Genomic DNA, 14714 nt, shown 5'->3' with positions numbered 1-14714 from the left:
TAAAAATATTGTTGGCCACTGTTCTGGAGGATGTAAAGATGCAGTTACTGTATGTCAGGAAGAAGGTGTGCTTCCTCAAACACTGAGTTGGAGTGGGGCCATTCCTATAGCAATGGGCAGAAGAAATGACAGGACTCTGAGAGCTTTTCCTGAGTATCTTATCTTGGCCCTGTAGCAGGGTACTGATTTGTTTCTGATGTATAGAAGAAAGAGGAAATTTTTGGAGTTTCGCACTTAAAAGAGTGCTCCAAAGAGTGAATGCTCTGACCTTGAATACAACTGTTTACCAGATACAATGGTCTAGCTGCCTCCTTTGGTTTGCCAGTGTTCTGTAAGTTAAGTTAGCAAGAATTGTGGACAAATAAATCATATTTTTTAAAAAACTTCTACTGATGGTAGAAGCTACCTTGTCTACCTAGTCTATCTTGATCTCCTGAGACCTTGCCTTCAGTTCCTGTGAACAGAGTACCACCTCCCACTGCCCATGTGATGTTGCACCAGGATACCTGTAAGGTAGCTGCAAATGAACCAACCCAGCCTCTACACCCGAGCTGATTTGTAACTTTGCGTTCTGTTAAACTCTACAGGTAATGCGGCTCAGAAATTCAAAACACCCTTAGTATTAAACTTAAAGGATGTGAATGACAACGCTCCACGGTTAAATATGGATTATCCTCTTTTCTTCTGCTACCCGCTCAGAGGAGGAGATAGAACATTAATTCGAGCTACTGATGATGATGAACAGAAATTTTACTCAACAATTACTTTTTCTCTCAAGGATGATGTTGCCACAAGAAATAATTGGGAAATCTTAAAAGTCAATGGTAAGTTAATAAAGTTATTCTTCTAATGAAATGAGACTCTTTAGGTAATCTGGGAAATATAACAAAATATTGAATTCCTTTCCATTCCTACCATCACATATCCAATATTTCAGGTAGAAAAAAAAATGTAAGTTGTTGAGAAATTACATGCATTTTGGTATGCACTTATTTGAACACTGAATTCTTTCTTTCTTTATTTTTTAAGAGATAACATTTAGCACATTGCAATTTAAAATTTCACTGGTACTAAGGAGAGAAGAAACATGTAAGAATAAAATATACAGTGAGCTTAGAAGAACATAAGTCATTTCTGACAAAGATATAGAGCTGTTCGTAAATTGTCTATTAGTTACTGCTATCTGTGTGCAAAGAGAAGTCCTGCCTCACATTCCAACTGGATTTTTTGAAGGAGAACAGTAATAAGAAGAGTGCTGGGCTGATACAGCCCATTCCTAAAAGTCTTTTGATGAAATGTCTCACTAGGTAAGTCTGGATTGCCACAGTGTGAGAGGGACAAGTTTTGAGAGGATAAATCATCTAAAAATCAGAAATTGGAGTAAGTGGTCAGCTCTTGCAGTGGAGGGAATTCATGTTTGGTTTTCTATACTGTTTTTTTTTTTTTTTTCGCTAGGAACTGTGCAGTTCTACATATCTGCAGAGCATGTGGACGTGCAATAAGGAGGCAAAGTTCACTGGTGATAGAAAGTTATTTGAGTAGAAACCAGTTGACTGTAGAACTTCTTGTCACATGATATTGTGGATGTAGAAATCTTCAACAAATTCAAATAAAGAAATTAGATCTTGTCCAGGAAGTACTTGAAGTGAAAATGAAGGCTGGAAGACTATGAGGAGAAAATAATACATATACTTGCCTTTTTAATTGTAATCTTCAATTATTGTGGAGATAAGATATAGGCTTAGATGGACTTTTGAACTGATCCCATTGAATGTTACACTTGTACATTTCCTAGTTTTAGAGTGTCTTGGATGTGACAGTGTAAGAGCACTAGAAAGCTGATCTGTCCTCTAAATTTTCTTGGGAACAGTTTTGGTTGGTTTTGTCCTATAAGAGTACACGATTGATACTCTTGGTTTAGATGCGATGGCATCACTGTAGCACGACCCAAGATTAGATTTGACTGCTGCAGAAATTAAGAAGGAAATTCTCTGACCATATGACACAAAAGGACAGACTATGCATTCAGACAGTCCCTTTTGACTTAATGTTTGCAAAGCAGTGAGACCTAGGAAGAAGTGGAGGAAAACAGGAAGTACCATCAAATAGAAATCAGCCTAAAGAAAAAACATATGCAGCTGTAATGAATGTTGAGCTAAATTTCCTCCTTGTGCTGACACTAATAACTCTTTTTTTTTTTTTTTTTTTTTACTTACAGCTACTCATGCTTATCTCTCTCCAAGGCATACTAACTTTGAAGAGAAGGTTTATACTGTTCCAATGATAATTAGTGACAACGGAGTACCACCATTGGAGAGAGAAGTGATTCTTGAAGGTATGCTAGGCTCAGAACTATTATTTCAAGACAACAGCAACATGTAAGAATAATCAATCTGCACTGTTAAACTTCTCATTAACTTCATGGCACTTCTTTTTGCAGTAAACATCTGCACATGTTCAAGTGAAAATTCGTGTTTTATACCAGTAGAACGTGAGCACTCCAAGCCAAGCACCGGTCAGGCAATTGGGATTCTTCTTGGCGTCCTGATAGTTATCGGTAGGTGATTTCTTCTCAGTTGACATGAGGTCTGGTCTCTGAGATGCTGCTGCTGCATTTCTGACACTGATTCAATTCTGTTAAGAGTTGTCATAAATGTTGCAGAATAAGCAAAAGAGAGATTTCATACCTCAGATAATGATCCTGTACCACAATCGCTGCAAACTTGAAGGTTCTTGATCATAGAAACACATTTCTTCAGTACTTCTGAAGTGCTTCTGCATGCATATATAATGGCATAGAAAGCCGTTATGACAGAAGAAAATGCTACCCATATAGCATATTGCCACTCCATAGCAGGGTCCATGTGGTCCAGCCCCTCCTCCAGCAGAGACACCTATAGCAGGTTGCACAGGACAGCTACTCCAATATGAATGTAAAAGAACAACTGTGGAGGAGATATTCAGAGCAGTGAATGGGGTCCTTGAGCACACTGCTGCCCCGACACTGCCTGGTCATCTCCCAGAGCCATTTGGTTTCATTCAAGTTGTGAAGCAGTACATATATTGCAGTGTCAGTGTCAGACTCTTTGCTGAAATATCTTTTCAGAATGTTTTCCTTATTGACAAGTGCTCTCTGTTTTTCAGGTGTAATTGTAGGAGGTGCATTTTTTCACATGAGATACAAAGAGAAAAATAAGAAGAAGAGCCAACAGAAAGATGCAAAGGATCAGACTGAATGTGACAAACTGAATGCATGACTGTTTATATCATCAAGAGAAAAATGCCTTTTGGGTTGAGAAGAAGTGACCCTTTGTTTCTCTGAAAGCCCAGAAGTGTATTCTTATGAACTGAGGATACAAGCATGGAAAAGCAGGCTCCCAGGGTTGTGACCACACTTTTGCAGGTAATAATATTCAGTCACAAAACCAAAAATGAACATACACTTCAGCGGGAGGCTTTAGTCAAAGGATCAGCTTTGACATCTGTTAGCTGATGACACCACCAGACGCTGAGCTCCTGCAAGGATCAGTGCATGGAACCAGTCTTTGTTCGGCAGCTGAAGCAAACATGGACTTTCCAGAGGACTAACATTTTATTTGACTGCACATCTACTGCTCTATACCTCTCCACAAGTAATTGAACAGCAGAATGGGGAATAAAGTCCTATGCTACACTTGAAGACGTCTCACAAAGTATCAGGAGTTCCTTTGAGTCCCAGCAAAGTTCCTTTCAAACACTGCAGTCTGAAATCTGCCCTGAGTCATATCTGCCTGCTTACATTATTCTGGTGAATTTGTGCTAGTAATATTCACTAGCAATGTGACATTTCAATTTTTCATTTATGGGATCCAGTTTGTGAAGTGCCATTGTCTTTCATTACAGTTCTGAGCTTAAAAAACATGCTCTGAGTCACGTGGAAATTGAGTGGTGTCCTGTTTTATCATACTGTTGCAAATATTTTGCTTGCCTCCCACACACTTGATAAGAATAAAGATGTTCTGTAATGGTTTTAGTGTGTATTTATTTTTAATAAGAGAGAGAAACAGTGCATGTGAGCAAACCATTGCTGCTTGGTTATTTATAGTCTTTAACCCTTACTTTCACATCACGCAGATTGAAAATGGCTGTCTGATTCTAAATGCAATGGTAGCTGAAGGTACTTGTGTATTGGCTTCAGTAAGAACTTGGATCCAGGATGACTCTTCAAAAAGGAGAGCTTTTCTCATGACAGCATGCCTATAGAAGGCATTCCTGGTGACAACTGGTGACAGTTTGAGGGACGCTTTTAAGCTATAAATAAAAGTTGACAAATATTTTGTTAAACTGAAAAGACAATATACTTTTGAAAACATTGTAGAGAACATCATATGGAAAAGGGGTTTTGTTTACATGTGTGTGTGTGTTTTTTTAATAACTTTTGCATGCAGCACAGAACTAGAAAGAAAAGAGTACTTTTTGGGTAGCATTGCATTATAATAGGTTTTCCTAGAATGCTGCCAGCAAAAACTTTGCTTTTGGGCTTCAGCGACAGAACCCAATTGTTGTATCTCCTACCCCAGCTGTCAGAGCTCTGTTATTTGCTGTGGGGCTCGCTGCTGGAATGTATTTATTTTATGATGGGAATGCAACCCATTATATTTGGAAAGTATGACATTCAATTACATCAGTGTGTCTGGGGATTGGGATTAGTATATTATTTTATAAATAAAGGAGCCAAAGTTCAGGAGTCATTGTACTTGTGTATACCAACATGGCTTTATCTGAAGATGGGGAAAATGTGCAGCCGTTCAACTTTCCTTTATCTCCCCAACCTGTCCTCTTTGCTAGTTTGACAAACAGCATCTCCTATTTTAATCAGTTTCTCTGAAGCAAAGTCAGTAAATTACACACCTCATCTACCTGCATTCCTGTCACCAAAACACATCTCTGGTTGGACAGCAGGATCTCAACCTTTCCTTCAGCCTTCAGGAGGCATTGCTGCAGTTTCTTTGTCCCACGGCGAAACTCACCGTATCAAAGACTCATGGATAGCAGAACTTACAGGAAAACAAAAAAATCCACTTTTCTTAGGACTTTTACCACCTCTTCAGTCCTGAAGGCTCTTGGGCTCAATGTATTTTTCCCTTGCTCCTGCAGTGACACCCTGACAGCCCACGCTCCTGCCTGCAGCAGAGCACAGCTGGGTCCCATACTTCCCTGGCAACCTCAGTTCACTACTAATCTTTGACTGAAGTCCCCTGCTCTCAAGAAATGTGTCACATCTGTTTTCATGCTGATGGGGCGAAAGCTAAGTGCTGTGGCTGCTGGGGCATGGGGCAATTCTCAGGGCTTCTGGCAGCACGTGATAGTTCAATTCTAAAAGGAAAACATTAAAAAGAAACCCCCACCAGCTCAGGCTGCCCAGGGCCCCATCCAACCTGGCCTTGAAAGCCTCCAGGGATGGGGTACCCGCAGCTTCTCTGGGCAGCTGTGCCAGGGCCTCGCCACCCCCTGAGTGAAGAATTTCCTCCTAACATCTAATCAAAATCTCCCCTCTTTTAGCCTAAAGCTCTTAAACATCTTGTCCAATCACTACCTACCCACGTAAGAATCCAGTCTCCCTCCTGCCTCTCCTTCTTGTAAGCTCCCTTCAAGAACTGGAAGCCTGCAATGAGGTCTCCCTAGAGATACAGTAGGGCTCTTCGCCCTGGTGGATTACAGTTTGCTCTGAACTTCAGTTTTAAGGAATGAGCACTTCTTTCTGAGCTCCTCAAGTTCTTGTCAATGTCTGTTGGTCACTGCATCCTCTAAAGTGTCACTGAAACCTCTGAGTAAGGACAAACAACACATAACTACACTTGTAAACATGTAAAGATTAAGACAGCACAGAAAGCAGAATTTAGGATAAACCTCTAAGTGGCAGTTTTCTGATGTTGGACTCATCATCTTCCTGAAAACAACACTGAAATACTGTCCAACATTCATTTTGAATACTTGAATAATAGTATTTCTGCATGACTTACATATATGATCTGCTACAAAGAAAAAGTTCTGCAAGCATTGGAAATTGAGTTATTTAAATGTGTGATACTTAAAAGAGCAAAGAAGCTAAATCTCCACAAATTAGTAGGGCCACTTTATACACTGATAGCAGAAGAACACGTTTTGATCCCTTTGGATTTCAGTCACATCCTCCTTGCCAAGAACAATATCCCTCGAGTCCAGTGATGAAATCTGCTGAGAACACATCTTCTGGCGCTGTTCCTTTCCATGGCTCCTCCTTTAAGGATGCAGCACCGCATTACGAGGTTCACAGATAGCAGGAGATGTTTCAGCGCACTCTGATTCTTTTCTACAAGATTAAAGACTTACCAGAGTTTCGATTATCTCCAGGCTTAATGACACACATTAATTAAACTGTCATTGCGCCTGTTCTTCAAATGTTTTGTAAATACGATCTTGAAAAAGTACAAAGAAAAAATGTATCTGGATTTACAGGATGAATGCCACAGAACAGCAGCTCCTAGAAAAAAAATAACACTTGTAAATCCATGTTTTGAAATCTAGTTCACCAGTTCTACCCACATAACTGAACACACAGGGCTGCATCCAACCACGTAGTGCCGCCTTGCCTATCAGCGGGGACGGAGGAGGAAGTCCCCCAGGGGGAGGGACGGAGCCATGGGCTAGAGGAAGGATAGATGCCTACGGTACATTTGTACGTGACAAATGCAGGGAGAAGTGTGTATTTTTGCTTGTGAAACAGCTCCACAGTGAGCTGTGCTGTTATGTAGACAACTGTTGTGTGAATAGAGGACATTTAGGTGGGACTTAGGAAGCTGAGCGGAAGGGGAACTGGCTTTGGCTGGTGCTCTCCCATGCTCTCAGTACAGCAGCTAATCTGAGATGCATCCCACTAAGAGCTGAGAAGATTTAACATTAAGAGAAAAAACACACTGTTATTTTGGGTGTCATTTCCCCCAGATTTACCAGAACTGGGAGCTGAAATTAGCTAATTGCTTTTGCAAACTAGAACGAGGAACTACGTAAACTACGTAATCCATTCCTTCTAGACACTAGAGACCATGTACAGTCTCTAAACATTACCCCAGTGGTGTTCCCCTCCCAGACAAGTCCTCTTTCCTGCTGGTTAACTGAAGTCTTTGAACAGAGCACCCAGAAACGTGCAGCTTCAACCAGAAGACAGCATCCTAGAGCTACAGGTCATCAACACAGAAGGGGAACAGCCTCTGTGGATGGAGCTGAGAAAAGGGAGGTACCACAGCTTGTGACCAAAAGGATGTGATGATGCACATGTGCATCCACCAGTGCAATAAAGGCTGTGGGAACATTCAGAATAATGGACAGCAATGTAGCGTCAAGGATTCTCAGCCAGGAAAACATTTCCAGTGTTTTAAATACATATCCCCAAAGCAAAACAGAAGATTAAAAGAAAGACAGCAGCAGATATTTGAACCCGTTGCTGAACAGCATGTTCCTCCACTGATAGCAAAAGACCACGAAGGGAGGTGAATCAGCTGGGCGTGTTCTGTTTACAGCCCAAGGGCCAGAGATAGGCAAGGAATACAATTGCAAAAGGATATTATGCTCAAGGGGAAGAATTCTCATGCGTTTGCAGCTGGGATGACAACTATTATTACTATGCTATTACCGCATGTATACTTGCATCCAGTTCATTCAGTTATGGCATCAGTATCAGAGGAGAACTTCCCTCACCATTCCTAAACCATTCTGTAAGATGTATGTTAATGCTGAATATGGTCAAGAAATGTGTTTCCACAACTTCCTATTCCAGCACGCTGCTCCACAGGACTAACATCTAACTTGCAGGCGCTCTAGGGAAGTGTAGCTCTAGCACATCACCTGAGTTACAGCTGTCGAAAACTTCTCAGTGGGCTTGTGAGAGCAGAAAACCTTTTCCCAGACAGCTGAGCAGACCACCAGCAGATAGGCAGTGGCATGGTGGGTGCTGGGTTGAGTCACACTGTTTCGTCTATGCAGAAGTGATGGTGGGAGGCATCAAAGGGTGGAAGAAATTAAAAAATATCAAGCAAAACATGTTGCAAAACGAGAGGAGAAATGCACTCAGCTGAAAACTTGCATGACTGACCGTGCCTGATGGCTGTAAAGTTCCTCTGAGCCACCACTGCTCCACCTTTAAGGAGGAACTTCAGGATGTAGATACATCCCTCAGAGCCTGCTGGCTGCAGAAGAAGCAGCGAGGGCAGTGGCCTCAGGGGCTGGGGCACTTCCAGGTGCCACTCTTGTTAAGCTCCTTTTGCTGGTGGCTGCTGCTGCCAGACCTGACTGAGAAGAAACTTGTTTTTCTTTCGCTTTTGGCCGACATCTGAAAGGCTATGGATTTTTTTTTTTTCTTGCCCTTTGGATAACTCTGCTGATGTTAAAATATACTCTTATGAAATTTTTTCCATTTCCCCAGGAAATATTTTGTGTTAATACATTCTTATTGATTTTATCTGCCATGCATTTTGCCAAGTCTAATTCTTAGAGCCTTACGTTTATTGTCTTAGGCCCCAGTTGAGAAGTGTTTTGTTGGGCTCCTTTCTTTTTCCATGATGCACAGTGCTCTTTTTCAGTCGAGGCATGGCCAGGAACAGCTCGGTATTGCTGTGTCTGTCAGGCTGGCAGCAGGTCTGGCAGAGACAGGGTGAATGAGCACGAGATAAGGCAACTTGCTACACACTCACAGCAGGGAGCTGAAGCCAAAAGAAAGCTGAATGATGTGCAGTTAGTTGAGATGAGATGGGAATGAGAAGGGGACACGTGGGAGGCATGAGGCAGCGACTGTGTTTGCAACTGCTTTGGGTATGTGGTATCGTGTACTTGTAAAACACTGTGTACTAACAAGTCACTTAGTTATAAATATGTATTTTAGGAGCATTTGGGATGCTTGCTGATTTGTCACCCCCTAAGCATTGTGAGCTCTGTGACCATGCAGGCGATGGCAGCCCCTGGGGCAGGGGAACTGTGATGTCACAGTGTCACAGCGTTCCCTGCCCACATCACTCCTGAGCTGGGCACTTGTTTGCTCTCCAGACACAAGCCCACTTTCTTGCCTCATTTCCTGAGGTCCTGAGAGCAATGGGCTGTAGTTACAAAAGCAATGTCTTCTGCCCCACGCGTAAAAGCAAGACCAGCCAAGAGATGCTTTCTTGGTCTGTTTATGAAGTTTCACCACCTGCAGATCCTGCCTCCTCCTCTCAGCTGGGCTGAAGCCATCCAGGGGCTCCTCACACGCTGTTTGCATGATGATGCACCCCTCTCTGACCACAAAGACCAACTGAGTGCCAGGTCAGCCATGAGCCACAGTGGTAAGTGGGTGCCCCAAGGGGGGTGGTGACCTGGCAGGGGCTGCGGGGAGCACAAGGGCTCTGCCCAGGAGAGCGGTGCTGCTGGGGAGAAGCTGTGAGCTGGGGAGGGGCTGTGACCATGCAGGTGTCCAGTTAGCAGTGAGATTGGGGAGTGTTATGACAGCCAGTGGTGATAGCTGTTTTCCCAGCGTATTTGGAGTGCGAGATAGCCTGGACATTTAAATATTATTGATACTTGCACCCTCCAGAGCTTGTGTAATTTGCAGGGGCTTATCACCCAGACCCAGCCCACCTCTGATGTGCATTCCTGCATATGCACGTAGCACATTCATTTCCTTTTGCAGTGTTTTCCTTTGCTGCTGGAAAGCCCCTAGACCTCTCAGAGGGGCCTGTGGCTATTTAAACAATGTCAGTGGTTCTCCTGTCACTGAGAGTCTTAAACAAACTCTGCTAGTTTTCCTCTGTTCTGCATACCAACCTTTTACCCTGGTCAGAGAGCTTTAAATTCCCACAGTAAAAGCCGTGGCTTCTCTTCAGAAGTCTTCCACCATTACCACTGTAACTGGCCAAAATGCTTGCCTGAAAATTGAGATCTTGGCAGCATCCACTGTGGAGTCCTGCTAACCCTATAGTATAGAACAGGGTTTCCCTCTCTGAAACCATGCCACCAGAGCACCCTACAGAAGGAATACAATGAGCTGCAAGTACAACTCAAATATATTCTGTTAAGATGCACAGCTTTGCACAGGGCAATGTTGGCTGGAGTTCATCTTAGCAAAGAAGTGTTGCCATAAATTACTTCTATCAGAAAAGCCCTGAAAAAAATAATGTGTGGGAGAAGCATTTCTCAGGCATCGCACTGTTCTCTGTGCCACTTCTACTTGTACCACTGTTTGACTTAAGTATTTCCAGCAGAATAACTACGACAAACCTGCTGGGCCATTGCTGTTTCTCAGGTGTACCACTATGCCTTCAGAAGGTGATGACACAAAAGATAGGCAAACACATTGCCACTGCTGTTCACTAATTACCAGGAATGAGGACCAGCTGAAACTGGAGGAAAGCTAACGTAAAAGGAAGGAGAAATTTAGATATGCATCCAAAGAGACTGAGACCAAAGCCAGAGTGTTATTGTCTGGCCAATGCTCATGGTTGAGGGCCAGGTTATGATTCAAAAAATCAATGAGCCTTGAGCAAATTGCATCTAAAAGAAATCAAGGTGTGCAGTCATGGCCATGGGCCTCTGCTTCTGCATTCTAAAAGCACTTGGGTACCCTGATGGAGGATGCACGTCACCCACAGGTCCTGGGCCACAACTATAAGGCTCAGGCCGGCATCTTAGACACTCTAGGGGAGGGGTTGTCCTCTGCTGATGTCCAGAAAACCCACAGTGCCATAAGCCTTCCTAGTCTGTGAATATGAATACTTGTGGCAGGATCTTCTGGGGTTCGGGATGTTCAACTCTTCATGACCATAAATAATGACTAATGGAGGAGGGAAATGGGAAGGGTGTGAGCAAGGAGAAAAGTTAAGCAGTGAAATATGACAGTCTTTCTGGACTGCCAAGGAAATGGGCAAGGAAACACCTCCATTGGTGCTTTAACTGAAAATAATTTAGGTAACAGGAGCAAGTAAGTCTATCCTTTAGAGATTTCTCACACAGCTATCAGTTGGAAAAATAGGAACTTTCAAGGAGGAGCAGTTCAGAAGTTCTTGGTATGATGGCTTATCAGCTTTGCTGCACTGGGGAATCTATCAGAGCCAGGAGAGCAAAATGGAAACCCCCCATCTGATGAGGAAGTATTCCAGAAAGTGAAGGAATGGAGGTCATCATCCAGAGCAAGCGTGGTCAAGGTTTAGGTGTACACCACATCACTTTGGTGAAAGTTTGAGAAGGCAGTGGTGTTATCTTAAAGTGATTTCCATTGCAGGGGAGTAATGGGCAGAGTTATGTAGATGAATTTGAAAATCATTTTTAGAAGACTAAGGATTCACCACTGAACATAAGAAATGAATGCGTACCTTAGCCTGAATTGCTCTGATTGGCATCACAGGGAACCAAATGCTCTCAAGAGCAGTGGGCAGTGAAAAACTCCTGCATAGATGACCCCAGAGTCCCAGGGCAGCATTCAGCTGATACAGGTGGTTCAGAGAGAGTTTCTGAAGACAAGGCCACTGAAGTCCAGGAGAAACCAACAGCTGTGGGCCTCTGTAGGCTGGTGTGAGCTTGGCTACTGCGTGAGTCAATACATATTTGGATCTCAGGCTTGTATGTCTGGCCATCAGAAATGACCTTCATCCCAGTATTTCCAACCTAAATTGTACCTCCAGGAGGAAATCTCATGTTTTTAAGATACAGCAGAATTAAATTAAATCCAGGACAGCTGTTTCTGTCTGTCGAGGTCAAGCAGATCTGTATAAGGATTTTCATTCTAACTGTCCTACATGGACAATTCCGTTGGAATGACCTCTCTAAATTGTACTTTTTTTTTCCACTGCTGTAACTGGGAGGTCTCAGAACAGTATAACTTGCATTTTACCCCTGCAGGGTGTTTGCTTTACTATTTTGATTACTTGGCTGATAAGAAAATTACAGAAATCTAAACAGTGAGGAGAACAAGGATGAGGCCGCCCGTTGCTTTGATAGTGTGGCCTTAACTGCAGTCAGAGGCATCTACCCCCCACAAAGAGGAGCTCTGCTGAGTTTCCACATGTCCACACAAGGATGAGGTAACCATCTGCTTCAGCTGCTCCAAAGCAAGATGGCTTTGCCTGGAACATTTAATCAGTCACATTTGAAGAGGGGTCACTCACTTGAAAAGCTTTTGATGAACCTGTAATATAAGCCAACAAAGAAGCAAGCATTTTTAAATTATTTGGAGCAGCAAGCAAGATCCCAGTTTCATAGCAACAACTCAGATGAAGAACATCTATGGTCTCTTGGAAGAAGTTGTGCAGCTCAGAAATACCACGACTATCACTTTCTTCTGATTAGATAGATTATCTTAACAAAAAATGTTAATATTACAACATCCATATCAATTGAATATGGTTTTCTATTCTCTGCCCTGATAGATGATGGTATGTTCCCCAAAAGCCAGCCCAAAGTTAAGATCTGTGCCTTCTGTTGTCTTTGAAACTGTTCATTTCTGAAGAGCAGGAGATACAAATCCTCAAATTCAACTTGATTCAGAATCCCATGGTTTACATAAATAACACAAAGCCTGGACTTGTCCTTGCTGGAGGGGCTACCTAAGGGGTTTCCTTGGATGTGTGTAGTCCCACCTGGCGCAGCTCATGGAACAGAGGGAAAATGGCAAGCAGTGATAGTGGAGGTGGACAGGACACACATGCTGGTAGACATCAGTGTGAGAAGGGGAGCAGAAAAAGGACATTATCACTAGAAGAGAATAGTGAGGGAGAAGGAGTGAGACAACAAGACTGTACAGGAGTACAGAGATGGAATAAAGCAGTGAGGAGGATCCGGTTGCACCTCAGAATAGAAGAGCAGCTATCTCCACCAAAAGCAAAGGACGATAAAAAGATATGAGAAGATAAAGAAGGTAAGAACTAGTTGATAAATGTGTGCTTATGAGAAAGGTTTTGACATGCAGAATCACTGACAGATTTGTGGAAAGATTACAGACTGTCTTGTACTACTATCAAGTAGTACTAGCATTTGAAATGCAAGTATTTCAGCTAAAAGAGGAGCTGCAAAGGTTGAGAGCAAGTGCACACTCCATGTTGAGGATAGGTGATAAAATTAGAAGTAACAGAAGATAGGCAGTAATGACTAGCAACAGGATGGTTGTAAAAAAAAGAAATCGGTATTGCTAAGGTGAAAAATAATCTAGGAAGAAAAACAAAAAGGTTTGCTAATCTGACTAAGGAAATCTAGGGATAATATAAGATCCTCAGGAGCCAGACAACAGCATGGAGGAATTTGTCTTTCCCGGGTAAGGCATAAAGCCTGCTATAGCAGAGCCATGGTGAAACAGCAATACATTGTGGATATTGAGGGGCACATGCTCATAATAAAGATATGAATAAAGGCATATCACTGACATACAGCTCTGTGAGTGTGCACTAGTGTGTGTAGAGACTAAGGAAAGAGGAAGACATAGAAGGGATAAAGGAATATATTTCTGGGAAAGTCATTCAGGGAAAGGTTAAGAATAGGCCATGGTTACAGCTGGAAACTTGTCCTAGGTGTCCTGAATTAAGTTTAGATTTGGATAATAATCTCTAATGCTAAAGAGAAATGCCATCAGCAATGATGTAAATCAATGATGCAAACTTGAAAGACATGCAGTTTGCTTTTTATGATCTGAATAAGTGAAGCAGAGGTCTTGTAGCAGAGTAAGATCTCAGTCATCACACTGAAGCAGAACATAAATGTTTAGGATGCAGTGACTCAAATGGATGCAATCATGTGAACATGCTCTATCTTTCCCAGTTCAGTGTGAACAACATATTTTACTGAGGGCTAGATGTGCAAGGTGGAACGTGCCTTCCAAAAGTTACCGAGCAAACAGAAGTAATTCTATTTGAGACTTGACTTCAGCAGGTGGGAGGAAATTATAGGATGTGTGATTACAAAATATAACTGTAGCTACAGCATTCAAGGTTTAAGCTTCCTGGATAGATTGCCAAAATATGCCTATAAATCAACCAGCAAGTCCTAAAGCACGAGCTTTGGTAAAATACACAAAAAATGGTGAAGCTAAAGAACTGAAGAACTCAGAGCACTGAATGAGGAGTAATCTTGGAATTTCTTCATGTCAAAGATGCAAAACTACTTGCAGAGAGATATCGACTTATGGTGAAACACTTCAGATGCATTTAGCTGAGTATCCTCTCAAAGGAGATGTAAGGAGCGAGTAAAAATACATATCAGAAAAAGTAAGAGTAGGTCAAAATTCAGAACATGTTTAGATGCTGCAAGATTCAGTTCATGCCTTCTTTTAATTTACAATAAGAAAAAAGAAATAAAACACTGAAAAACCACAACAACTACAGGAAATTCTTGCATTTGAGGTGCAAACAAAGCTTCAGGTACTCTTCCAGTGGGCTTCTATTCCCCACATTGTGAAAGAATTAGGAACATGCAATCACAGTTTTGATAGCAAGTTAAAAACGGTGCAATGATGAGTGAAGGACAGCAAATATACCTCTGTTTCAGGAAGAAAAAAAAAGTCTGACTTCAGGAGTAAGCATGGCTTTAAGGAACAAATACTACTTAAAGGAAAGAATAATTAAAGACAAAATGGGATAATTTACAAAGCTTACTATCTCAGATTGACAGAAGAATGAAAAAGAAAGACAACAGATTTAATCCCCCTGAGTGTCAGCCACTGTTTTGATACTCTATCAAATGAGTAA

General features: G+C 42.1%; 1 protein-coding gene and 2 long non-coding RNA genes across 4 annotated transcripts in view; 2 read left to right on the top strand and 1 right to left on the bottom strand.

The window, feature by feature from the left end:
- Positions 1 to 4008, top strand: part of CDH17 (cadherin 17) — a 36995-nt gene extending 32987 nt beyond the window's left edge. For both annotated transcript variants that reach the window (XM_015282915.4, NM_001199495.2), the window contains exons 15-18: positions 588 to 824; positions 2219 to 2335; positions 2441 to 2557; positions 3145 to 4008. In XM_015282915.4, coding sequence (XP_015138401.2) covers positions 588 to 824; positions 2219 to 2335; positions 2441 to 2557; positions 3145 to 3257 — 584 coding nt within the window. In that variant the 3' untranslated portion in view covers positions 3258 to 4008. The remainder of the gene's footprint in view (positions 1 to 587; positions 825 to 2218; positions 2336 to 2440; positions 2558 to 3144) is intronic.
- LOC124417763 lies at positions 3417 to 9073 on the bottom strand. The gene is made up of 2 exons (XR_006938538.1): positions 8518 to 9073; positions 3417 to 6502 (listed from the first exon to the last, which is right to left on the bottom strand). It is a non-coding gene; the product is annotated as an uncharacterized LOC124417763 (long non-coding RNA).
- Positions 9074 to 9098: 25 nt separating this feature from the next.
- Positions 9099 to 13396, top strand: LOC121109651. The gene is made up of 2 exons (XR_005857576.2): positions 9099 to 9332; positions 10289 to 13396. It is a non-coding gene; the product is annotated as an uncharacterized LOC121109651 (long non-coding RNA).
- The last annotated feature ends 1318 nt before the right edge of the window (positions 13397 to 14714 follow it).

Source organism: Gallus gallus, chromosome 2 (assembly GCF_016699485.2).
Source record: "Gallus gallus isolate bGalGal1 chromosome 2, bGalGal1.mat.broiler.GRCg7b, whole genome shotgun sequence".
NCBI lineage: Eukaryota > Metazoa > Chordata > Aves > Galliformes > Phasianidae > Gallus > Gallus gallus.
The sequence above is the reverse complement of the archived record's forward strand: the minus strand, read 5'-3'. Positions and strand labels throughout refer to the sequence as shown.